The 12,916-nt window shown below is 36.0% G+C and overlaps 1 protein-coding gene across 3 annotated transcripts in view; it reads left to right on the forward strand.

Moving 5' to 3' along the window:
- Vps54 (VPS54 subunit of GARP complex) overlaps positions 1-12,916 on the forward strand; it is a 77,595-nt gene that overhangs the window by 24,111 nt on the left and 40,568 nt on the right. For all 3 annotated transcript variants that reach the window (XM_050141119.1, XM_050141117.1, XM_050141118.1), the window contains exons 6-7: positions 3,634-3,765; positions 7,236-7,621. In XM_050141119.1, coding sequence (XP_049997076.1) covers positions 3,634-3,765; positions 7,236-7,621 — 518 coding nt within the window. The remainder of the gene's footprint in view (positions 1-3,633; positions 3,766-7,235; positions 7,622-12,916) is intronic.

The raw sequence follows: 12,916 nt of genomic DNA on the forward strand, positions 1-12,916 counted from the left end.
TCCAGGCCCTTCAGTGTCCTCCTTTATCTCTTTTAGATTTTTTTTTTAATTTGAAATCTATTTCCTCAGTTATAAAAATAGCTTTGCCTTTTTGTTCACTGCCTCTGTTTGCTTGATAGGTTGATTGCATTCTTTGACATTAAGTTTTTAGGCATCTTTGCTAGGTGAGTGGGTCTCAGTTTTTATTTATATTTGAGTTTTTTTTTAATCAACCCTGTTATTTCCTGTGATTTTATTGTGAGATCCTGACTGACTGGATTACAGCTATTTCTTTTCTTCCTTCCCTCTTAGTTTTGGGGGTTAGCTGGTGCACTGGGCTAGACCTGTTTCTCTTCCAGCTCTTCTTTGTTCATCTGTTCTTTCAGGTAATGTACTCATTTAGTGAGGGGCTTTTAATGTAGGTTATCAGCGGTAGGGTTTAGAGAAGGAATGAGATACTTGGAAATAAAGTGAGGGACACCCAGGAGTATGAATGTGTGGGTTTCTCAGAGAGAGAGAGAGCTGTCTCATGGAAGTGGATTCTTTCATTATTCACCCTTCCCGTTAGAATTCCCTTAAGAATTTCCTGCTGTGCTGGCTTTGTTGTTACACATTGTCTTCATTTGTGTCTGCCTGAAATATCCTTACCTATGGATCAGTGTTGAAAGATAATGTTCCTGGGTATAGTGCTCTTGGTCGGCAATTGTTTACTTCCTGTACTTAAAAAGACTCACTCAGGGTTTCCTGACTTTGGGCTGCAGAAGTTACTATGATATTTCTCCCTTTGGGAGGTGACTTTTTTTTTTTTTCCTTGCAGCTTTTAGCATTGCTTCTCTACTTCATTTTTTAGTTATGGAGAAGGTCTCTGGCAAGGTCTAGTTTGACTTCTGGATGTTTCTTGTGTTTGAATTGTGGCCCCTTTTCTTTAGGTTCATGGAGTCTTCTGGTGTAGTATCATTAAGTTTTGTGTCTCTTCACTTTTCCCTTAGCACCTCCTTCTACCCATAGAGATGAAGGCTGCTCTCCCTCAACCCCCTACCCCTAGAAGAGTGTCTGTTGTTTACATAGATTCTCAGGAGGGCAGTGACAGTGACCGGAGGATGAAGACAGGAAGAGGGAGGACTTTGAAAATGTTCCAGTCTCCTACAGAATGAAATTCAAGCTGTCCTTGAGCTCTCTTAGTGGAACTTCTGCTGCTGCTCTTTGTTCTTTTTCTTTTCAGCTTGAGCCACACTCATTTTTGCTGGTTACATGCTGTACTTACATTGTTTCTTCTACCTTGGAAGACCCCCATCCCCTCCTGTACTTAAATCCTTTATAATTTTCTTCTAAAAGGCAATTTTTATGTGTTTACTTCTTCTTTCCAACTGAACACAATTTACTCCTTTGTCAAAAAGGAGTCACTGGGGAACCTGCTCCCTAAGAAAATTGCTATTCGTAGGGACCCTCCTTCCCCAATACCAAAATGTGCCAGTGCCCCAGTCCCTTAAATACTGCATAAAATATGCATATATGTGTCTGTGTGTTTTGAGTACACATGTTTAGCTTATTTACAATACCTAATAGTATGTAAGTGCTATGTGCATAGTTGTACCATATTGTTTAGGGTTACTGACAAGGAAGAGAAGCCTGTACATGCTTAATATAGAAGTTTTTTCTGAATAATTCAGTTCATGGTTGAATTAACTGAGTGGAACCTAGGGATACACAGCATCAACTAATTAACTATATATATACTCTAATCATATTCCTTCGATTGATAATCCTTGAGATTAGAATATGGGTAGTAATTTATCTTTACTTCCTCTTAATAGCTAACATAATGGACAGTTAATAGATATTTGTTGAACTAATTCTTTTGAGTATAATATTAAAGCATGGATTAGAAAACTTATTCCTACCCCTAATTAGTTTTTTCCTTATCATGTTCATACTATTTTTATATAGATGTATGAATTGGTAAATAAAATAAAATATTAATAAATTAAAGTATGTTTTCAGCCCTTTGATGTTAGGGAACACAGTGATTAATCAGTTTGGTTACTAATAAACTAAGAACATGTGATCTTCAGAGATGCCTATTAAATAATTTTTGAAGTATGAAATCTATAATTAATTGTACATGGCATACTTGTCTTCAGAGGTGGAATGATTAGTGTCTGGATCGTACATATTTACACTTGATTGGGTCATGTTCTTCAGGAAGATAAGCAAGAAGGGGCATTTTAGGTCACAGGATATGAAGCTAGTTAAGCCTAAGAGAGTATAGAAGATGATTTGTACTAGAATGTAATGTACAAATGTGTATGTGGGGCAGTGATACAGGTGTAAAGAGGTGAGTGGAGACAACCTGCCCTGCCTCCCCCACCTCCCTGGTGAGTTTAGATGCCTTGCAGAATTTGGACGGTAGTCATAGGTAAGAATCCACCAAGAGTTTTTTTTTTTAAATATTTATTTATTTATTATGTATACAATATTCTGTCTGTGTATATGCCTGCAGACCAGAAGAGGGCACCAGACCTCATTACAGATGGTTGTGAGCCACCATGTGGTTGCTGGGAATTGAACTCAGGACCTTTGGAAGAGCAGGCAACGCTCTTAACCTCTGAGCCATCTCTCCAGCCCCTCCACCAAGAGTTTTAAACAGGAAAGTTAATAGATTGTTAGACACAATGCGGAGTGTCTCTGTTAGACAGGGATATCAGTAAGTCAGAGATAAATGAGGAATTCAATTTCTTAGTGCTGAGAAGATGAAGACAGGAAATCCTTAGGAAATCACTGTTTAGGTGGATGTGGAGAGTGGGGAAGGAAACGCTCATCATAACTGAATGGTTTAGTTTGTTTATTCTGACATCATTTCTGAAGGAATGTTTAGTAGGAGAAAGTAGAAGTATAATTTGGGGAAACTGATACTTGACAGTTTTAAAACTGTCAGTGGGAAATATGCAGATTAGGATAGGCCTGCTACTCTGTGTTATTGGCTGGGTGTGATGTATGATTGGAGTCACTGATGCAGGCTTACGGCGATCCACACTGGTAAAGGCAAAAGCATTTCTTTTTCTTCAATTCAGTTGTTATTTATTTACTTTTATAGATAGGTGCCCAGTGTGTGGCCCAGGCTGCCTTTAAACTCACTGCAGACCACAGACTTGTGGCAGTCCTCCTGCCTCAGCTTCTTGATTATTGGAAGTACAAGCATCACTACCACTGCAGCTAAGTTTTACTTTTTGTTTTGTTGTGTTTTAGGTTTATTACTTAATTTGATATGTTTGTGCATTTTTCTTGTGTTATGTATGCGCACCACATGTGTACCTGATGCCTGTGGAGATCGGAAGATGGCATCTCACCCCGGGACTAGACGTACAAATGGTTGTTAACTTACATGTGTGTGCTGGGAAGCAAACCCAGAGTCTCTGCAAGAGCAGCAAGTGCTCTTTAACTGCTAAGCCATCTCCCTAGCCCCATTTTTCTACCTTTAATGAGCATTTTAACTTGGTGAGAAATAATTTTTGTGATTGAGATTTTTGCTTTTGCTTCTCATATTTAAGATCCAAGTTAAGTTTGTTTAAGGGTATTCTAATGTAGTATAATGTAAGAGGTAATAAATATAGAGAAGATATTTAACTAATTGGGGACAATGCATTCTTTTGATAGATTTTTATGAAACCAGATTTTGCCTTGGACGATTCTTTAACTTTTAATTCAGTTTTACCATGGTCTCATTTTAATACTGCTGGTGGGAAAGGAAATCGCGATGCAGCTTCTTCCAAGTTGCTTCAAGAAAAGGTAATTTAATTTCTCACTAACTTTTCCCATACAGCGAACTTTATTCTGGTTAGGTGGTAATACATCTTAGATTTACTGATTAAGTTCTGCTTTTTAGATGTTCTCTCCTCCTCTCTCCCCTTTCCAGTCCTTTCCCTTCTTTCTCTTTCCTCTTCATTTCTTTCTTGGTGTTGGGGTTGAACCTAGGGCTTCATCCATACTAGGCCAAGTGCTCTACCACCTCTCCTACCCATTAAGTTCATTTTTGTTGCCAGTCAAAATTATAACAACTGTGTTCTTAACTGATGGGTTAGGAAGTAGACTCTTAGTGGGGCAAAGTTATGACTGTGAAAAGAATTCTTCACTAAAATAGAGTGGGTGGAATTTTACTTTAAAAACCTTATTGCATGTGTGTGAGATAGATGCACTGTGTAGGTGCAGAGGTCAGAGGACAGTTTTGTGGAGTCATTCTCTCCTTCCATTATGTGGGTTCTGGGCATTTAACTCAGATCCTTGGACTTAGGAGCCATGTGATTTTGCTATCTCACTGGCCCTAAGTGATGACATTGTAGTGGAGAGAATATACTAGGTACAAATTGCTTTGTGTTTATCCTAAATATTTCAGTTACACATTAGCTGACTCCGTAACAGTGATCTAAAAGCTCAGTGAACCAACTTTGTGAAGTGATGTTTTCTTCTCTTCAATATTGAAGATCATTATTTTCAAACAAAACATGTTTTAGTTAAAATAGAATACTCCTACTACACTATTTTTGCTTTATAAAGCCTAGTCTTTTGCATTTCTTTGGTCAGCAATCTTTAAATTTTACTGTGTTACTATGTCTTAGAGTAGACATCTTGAAAGTTGTTTTTAATTCAGAACTCTGGGCATATCTAGAATCTTTCTACAGTTTGAGTGACAGTAAAGTCTTTAATCTCTGTTCTTTCTCAGCACTTGGCCTAGAGCCTCTAAAAGTCATGACTGATTCTTAAGGACATTTTATTTCACTCTTGTGACATTGCTTGACCTATGAAAGCCTCTTTCAAGTCTATAAAGAGGATCCAGTTTTCCGTAGGAACTGAAGAACAGACCAGGGGCCTGAGAAGACTTGTGGGCAAGAATCATGTGCATTCCTTTTCTCATTACTGTAAATGAGAATAAGATGGTTATTTTTCCCTTAGAAACTTTCACTTATGAAAAGCTTTTCCTTGAGTGAGAGTCCTTTTTATATTTTTACTGATTATAAACAGTGGCTTATGATACGTGTTACCTTATTTCCTGACTGCACTTCACGTTTAGAGTCTTATACTCTGTTAGAATAATACCTAAAAAAAACAAAAACTCCACGTCATTAACTATACATATAGTTGTAAAAGTAATTTAAAAATTCAGTCCTTTACATCAGTTTAATAGGAAATAAATTATGAAAGTATTATGCTTTTGGAAAGAGTGGATTAATGGAATATTGATGAATTCCAAAAATCTTTAAAATTCAAAGGATATTCTTTTCTCATTCTGAATATTTAAAGTAACTAAAGTGATGGAAATAAACAATTTTTTAAGTCCCAGAGGCAGATTTGTTGTATTTCCACTCTGGCTCTTCTTGTTCTGCTCTGTTAGAATAGGAATGAAAGCATTAGGCTAGCTCTTTCAAACTCCTGATGTAGTGGGGCAATTAGTCCCCTGCTAACTGTCAAGCAACATTGTTTCCTGCTCTGTGAAACAGGTGCTGCTCTGTGATGGGAGTGCATCTGAATTCAAATCTTTGCTCTGTGTTTTCATTAAGAAAGGCTTTTTCTGGATGAGATGACCCAGGGGGCAAAGATGGCACTCCAAGCCTGATGACCTGAATTCTGAATTGCAGCGCCAAGATCCACACAGCAGAAAGAGAGAAATGACTCACAGTTTTTCTTTTGATGTCTACATTAGGCTGTGACATGTACCCCTCCCCCCACAAAATAAAGCAAGTGCTTTTTTTGTTTTAAGGCTTTCCTTAAAAAAGGGGGTGGGGGCAGGACTAGATCTGTAACTTGGTGGTAGAGTGAGCCTCTCATGACTCAGAGCCTGGGTTTGATCTTAAGCACTTCAGGGGCTGAGGGGAAGTAACTGTGCATAGGAACAAAGTTGTTTACTTTCTCGCCATTGTTTTTTGCTTTATTTCCTTTTTTAGTTTATTTTTAAAATCACAAATGTGTTAAACCGGTCCAGAGATTGGCAGCATCATGTAAGGCGTAGGTGAAGGTTATCCATTCATCAGATGCCGTTCTGACAGTTGGCTCCACTTGAACATATAATCGATTTTACTGTGTTTGTATTCATGTTGCTTGTTCAGTAGTGTGCTGTATTGAAGATGAGAAGAAAAAGGGTATGAGCTCAAGAAAATTAAATTATAAAATTTCTTCGTAACCCATTTAGATTAAATAAAAAATATTATTAAGTAAATGACCACTGTTGAAAATAATACCTTCTAATTCTTTAAATCATAGAGACTGAAAAGTTCATTAATCCTTTAACACTTTGTGATTCAGAAATAGTGCCTAGGTTACAAAATCTGAAAGTAACAACCAAGAGAAATGGAGATACTATAAGCATATTCTTTTAGAAAAAGAAAGGAAAAGGTAGCCCTGTGGGTCAGTAGATGTGCATTGGGCTGATAGTCACAGAGGCAACAAATTTCAGAGTTCCAGATTATACAACAGTAAGAATTAAGCATGGTAGTATTATAATATACATGAGCTAATTATTTAAGGCATTTATCACTCTCTTAAGAGTATAAGACATCAGAGTAAAAACTATAAATGGCTAAAAGAATAATTTTGAAATATAAAATAAGCAGCCTTGAAAAAAGACCATCAAAATGAATGGTAATGTAATATGTGACCGAACCAACAGGCGGTCTGCTCTCAGTTTGAAATAGTGCAGTCTAGTATGCAGAGTGAGTCTGACAGACATGGGTTTTATGTGTTAGTTTTGGCACTGGCTAACCACATGACTGTATCCAAGTTATTTAATGTGTTTTCTCATTTGTAAAATGAGAATGCTAATTATAGCTGTTTGTTAAAATTAGAAAACATACATGCATGTGAAACAGATGTGATAGTACATAGAAGAAAAAGCCATCTACTTAGATAAATGACATAGGATGTTGATGTGGGCCAAGGAGATCATTTTCTCTGAAATCTTAGAACTCAGACTACCAGTAAGCCCTGAGCTCATTGTGAGACAGAGATAGTATTTAAAGGGTAGCAGTGTCTGGAAAGGAAGAAGTAGGCAAATAAGCTTGTATTCTTTGATCTCACATTTATCTGGTTTGGGGCTGCACTTTTTGATACCCATTTTGTGTGTCAGAATCCAAGGATCCCATGATCCAACAAGTCACGCAATAGAATTTAGTACTTGTCGAAACATTTTATCATTTCCAGAAAGTTATTTGGATAGTCAAGAATGATAATCTTAAAATATATCTAATTTTTTTTTCTTCCCTCTGAAGCTGAGCCATTATCTGGATATTGTGGAAGTAAACATTGCTCACCAGATCTCTCTACGTTCAGAAGCATTTTTTCATGCAATGACCTCTCAACACGAATTGCAGGACTACCTCAAGAAAACTTCCCAGGCTGTAAAAATGCTTCGAGATAAAATTGCACAGATTGATAAAGTTATGTGTGAAGGATCACTACATATTTTAAGACTGGCACTTAGCAGAAACAATTGTGTTAAAATATACAATAAACTGAAGTTAATGGCCACTGTACACCAAACTCAGCCTACAGTGCAGGTGTTATTATCTACTTCTGAATTTGTTGGAGCATTGGACTTAATAGCAACAACTCAAGAGGTTCTGCAGCAGGAGCTTCAGGGCATTCACAGCTTCCGGTATGTCTGTCCAGTAAACCGTTCCAAGTAATGTCAGGGAACTTTCAGGGATAAATATGTGTATGCAGTGTTAAAAGTGTAGGTGTATTCAGAGTGAAATGTATAGTTTTCTTCCAGATTGGTTTGCTTAGTAATGTTCTGATTATGTTATTTATATTAGCAAAACAGATAAAAACTAAGTATTAATAGTATTATTTCTTTTTTTTTTATTTATTTTTTTTTTTGGTTTTTCGAGACAGGGTTTCTCTGTGTTTTTGGAGCCTGTCCTGGAACTAGCTCTTGTAGACCAGGCTGGTCTCGAACTCACAGAGATCCGCCTGCCTCTGCCTCCCAAGTGCTGGGATTAAAGGCGTGCGCCACCACCGCCCGGCTTAGTAGTATTATTTCAATAGAGAAACTAACTTAAAATTTCTAGTAGATGAAATAAATACAAAACTAGTTAGAATTTGAAACTAACACTTTGAAAATGTTCAAATGACTTTGTGTCTAAATGGTAAGTCTGACAACTCTGGTCTGTGAATACCGGAGTGCTTTAAACTGTTTAGAGTGATGATTGTAGGCTCATGAGATGGCTACATGTGGGTCATGGGGTCCACGTGTGTTCTCATGGCATATACAGGCACGAGTACAAATAAAATAAACATAAAAATCTTTCTAATAGGATTTAAACTGAATTTTTTAAAGATTCATTTCTAATTTTCAGTTTGTGTCTCAAGTTTCAAAATTCCAGATAATGATTGAGGGAAAAAAACCCTGTTCTTCCTGAGTTCTTACTTTGAGAATACCTTTACAAAACCAAACCAAAATAAATGGGAGATAACTCAATTAGAGAAGTGCTTACCAAGGAACTATGAGAACCCAAATTAGATCTCTAGAATACACACTTTAAGAATTTGGTCATGGTAATAGACACAGAACCTGGAAGATCCTTGGGACTCATTGGCCAGCCAGCCAAGTATACTCAGCAAGTTCCAGAGTGCCTGAGGAGTGACACCCTTGCCTGACCTTTGGCACACATGCACACACTGATAAGGGGTGGGTGGTAGTGGCTACAGGTGTTTGTTGTTCATAACGCACTTGCTTTACCTATGAATTTTATTTTATCTTTGATACCACTAACACAAAAACAAAGCTAACTTGACTTTGAAATTACATATAAAATACCTTTAAGAGTGTAGCAATGGATATTTTATGTGAATTTGTATTATTTATAGACCAGTTGCAGCCATTACAATGTCATTACACTAAGAAGGTGTTGGTGTTTTTATGGATGGAAGTTCTTGTATTCTGGCAGACTCATTAAGAACTTGCAACAAGAGGTTCATTGCATTTTTACAGATGTGCTCTGTAAGTTAATAGAGATGTAATATAGTTTAGGAGAGTTAGAATCAAAATAAACTCATTTTGGTTGAATTACAAGTTCTCATCAACTAAGATTATGTGTATGGACTGATTCGATAGCACTTTAGAACTTGTACAAAATTGAAGAATGACAGTGAGCACTTAGGAATGACAGGCTGGCTGAGAGTTTTAAGTCATGACAGTTTCTGCTGTGTTTTGTTAGGAGGAGGAGTTAATCCCATGGCTTGGCAGTTAGGGTACATCAACACAGTGTGATGGTGTGCAGATGGCTGTGGAACTCTAACGCTAGGAGCATAATCCAGATCTTGATGGTTGTAGAAATGGTTACAGGCTAAGCCACAAATCTTTTGAAAGGCTATTAAAAGCTCTTGTAGAAAATTCTCTCCTTAAAATTATACCTGTACATAAAATTTTGGGTGATTCATAGGCCTTTGAAGTCTACTATGTGTTTCCCTACATGGACCCCCCAAGTGACTAAATGATTTCTAATTTTTTTCACCTCTGAATTTTAATTTTTTTCAATTTGTGTGATATTTTTAATGCATAGTTGATTTTTATCATTGCTTTACAAAAATAGACTTAAATGACAGAAGCTCTGAGTTTCACTTTCTGTTTATCACCCGAAAAAGTCATAAAATAGGCACCAGTTTGTCTGACCAGCACAGAACCGAGAATTAGAATTAAAGATTGAATGCCTGCTTGCTGAATTCAGATTCTAAACCAGTTCTATTTTTTACTGCAAAGGTCATACAGTTTTATTTGATACATCTGTTTGTTTTTAATCGATAATATTGGTGAAGACTTTAGTTAGCCAAAGGTGTCTGGAAAAATTCTAAGACTAGAGTTGGATGTTATCAGTGACTTATGATTTATTGTACTACAGAGTTCAAGCTTGCATCTATTTATGTATTTACGTAGCTTGTTCTTGGGGGTCAAACTCATAGCTTTGTCATACTGGATAGTGACCCACCACCAACCCTAACTTGGATATAGCTCTTGTCTCATTTTGCTGAGATGTCTGTTGTTATTTTCTTTAGAATCTATACATGTGAAGGATATTTATTTATCTGTAAACATTTCTGTAAAGTTGCTATCACCGGTCAGTTCTCGTATGATTATAACTGTGTAAAAGTTTGGTATCAGAATTGAGTTTAACTTATACTTCACATAAGCATCTTTATATGCAAGTTATTTCAAAAATGAAAGAACCCTAAAAGAAAATATCTTAATCCTGATTCATACTTGAAGTCATTTGAGACTGAGTTTGGTAGTTGAGGAATTTTACTTTGTGTTTTAAATTTCTGGTAGATTCTATTTGATGGATTTATAGTCCTTTTACTATGAGATTGTTAAATGTCAATGTTATTTTCTTGTAAGCTTCATTGATACTTTAATGCCACTTAATTTTATTTGAAAATATAATTCATTTTAGATTCTTATGTTTTTTGTCTAATCAATTAGGGAAATGTATGCTCCAGGTTTCTTTCTTTCTTTCTTTCTTTTTTTTTATTATAAGGTTTGTTGGTATAAACTGTGTTCTTTTTAAATCGAAGAACTTTCTATTTGAATTTCACCTGTTTCCCAACCTCCCATACCTTGGTCCATGTTTTAGTCATTTTTTTATGGGACATGTCTTAGACAAGCCCTTAATCTCTTAGTAGAAGAACCAAAGATCACTGTTGGGTTAAGTTGTTGATAGTCTTCTATTTTTATAAGTTAGTCTAAGCTTTATGTTTGCCTGTAATCTTTATTTTACATTTTAAGGGGATTTTTATTTCAAACTTCCAATAGTCATATTACCAAAAATATATAATTTTTTTAAAAAAAAGAATTTAAATATTGTTATTTGAGTGTCATTTTCTGTATTTTTTTTCTGGTCAGTGATAGAAAATAATATTTATGTGTATTTTCTTTTATCTTTTTGACCTGAAACATTTCTGTATAAACTTTTCTTTCTGACTTGTAGATCTCAGAATACTTCCTTTATTTCCTCTAATGACATCTTACTGCAATTTACTGTGCTTTATTGTCTTTTGTGGCTTTTAAAGTCTTTCTGTTAGGCTTTCAATGTCTTGCGCAAGAGCTGTGTTACACACATCTTAATACACATTTGTGAGACCTATGTATTATATAACATAGTACCAAAAAAGATACATTTTTTTTGTTCTGGTATATTCTTTTTCTGTCTTTTTAACATTTTGTAATCATTGTATGTATTTAAAATTAATTGTTCATACCTATTTGTAGTAGATATATGCCTGTGATTCTCAATCCTGACTGCTTACTAGGCTCCCAGAAGAGCTTTAAAGATAGGTTTGCCACACCCCATTGAAACCAATTTGGTTACACTTATAGAAGGTAAGACTCTGTTTTCAAAGCTCTCTGAGAATTTCTAATGTGGCCAGAATTGAGATGCTAAATATAGCCACTATTGCATTCTCTAAATTTTAGATCTTACATCTTCCTATGTGCATTTCTTTTTCTATTTTTAAGCAAAAATTTTAACCACAGCATCTTCCTTTTTCAAAGAAGTACTGTGTATCTGATAAAAGCTACCAAGCCTGATTTCTTCTCTGAGCCTAAAGAGTAATTTATTCAGGTGGAAATTTTGACTCATGCCTAATTGATGTGGGAGTGTCATATATCAATCTGTTGATTTCATTGGTTAATTAAATAAAGAAACTGCTTGCCCTGATAGGTTAAAACATAGGTGGGAGGAGTAAACAGGAGGAAGATGGGAGGAGTAAACAGAATGGAATGCTGGGAGGAAGAGGAAGTGAGCTCAGACCCTACAGCTCTGCTCTCTGGAGCAGAGACGCCATGCTCAGCTCTCCCGGGTAGACGCGATAGCTCTGCGCTCTGCACTCTGAGGCAGACGCATGAAGCTCAGACCCAGGATGGACGTAGGCTAGCATCTTCCCAGTAAGCGCACCTTGGGGTACTTACACACATTATTAGAAATGGGCTAAATTAATATGTGAGAATTAGCCTAGAAGAGGCTAGATAGAAATGGGCCAAGCAGTCTTTAAATGAATACAGTTTGTGTGTTGTTATTTTGGGCATAAGCTAGCCAGGCAGCTGGGGTGCTGGGGACGCAGCCCCGCCGCTCCTTATTTCAACACCTAATTCCTACAATGATTATTTTATATGTTTATTGGTTTTTGTAATTAAAAAATAATGGTTTTTACTGTTTTAAATTATTATGATACTGGCCAATTTTAATTATAATACATATATTTTTACTGTCACACATGAAAAGAAATTCTACTCTTAGCAATAAACATAGTCATTGAAATAATACATATAATTTTGCTATATTATTAATTTAATGGTATTGTTAAAGTTAACAGTATTCAAATTCTTACATAGATACACTGTAAAAGTCTCAGTATGGCCCTGAGAATACATTTAATATTGATAGGCCCCAGCTTTTCTTTTTCTTCCTTTTTACAGTAAGGCTTTAATTACTTTGAAATCTAGGGCTGTGTTTGCTTTTTTTTTATTGTAAAGTTTTGTAGAAACAGAACATTATTGAGTTCATTAGTACTTTAAACCTAGTATGGTGCATGTAATAGACGAGCTGATTGGCTTTCCTGTACAGAAGCTATGAGATGTGATGTGCTATCGTATTTCCACAGATACTGCAAGTGAGGTATAGTCAGCCTTAAATAATTTGTTTCAGGTCATAAAGCTAGTTACAAAACAGTAGAAGGGAGAGTCAGACATCTCATAGCTTGGAGCTTGTTAATACATTTGAATGAGCATCTTTCTGCCCATCAGATAACTCTGGACACCAAACTGATTTTATAATGATGTAGATGCTGAAGTTATAGACAATTGTGCCAGTTTTACTGAACAAGGAACTATCAGAGTAATTAATTTTCAGATAAGAATGAATGAAATTAGTTTGTTTTCTAGTTGTAAGCCAGCCAG

Source organism: Alexandromys fortis, unplaced genomic scaffold, assembly GCF_014885135.2.
Source record: "Alexandromys fortis isolate MF-2015 unplaced genomic scaffold, M_Fortis_MF-2015_v1.1 scaffold_7, whole genome shotgun sequence".
In the NCBI taxonomy this organism is placed as follows: domain Eukaryota; kingdom Metazoa; phylum Chordata; class Mammalia; order Rodentia; family Cricetidae; genus Alexandromys; species Alexandromys fortis.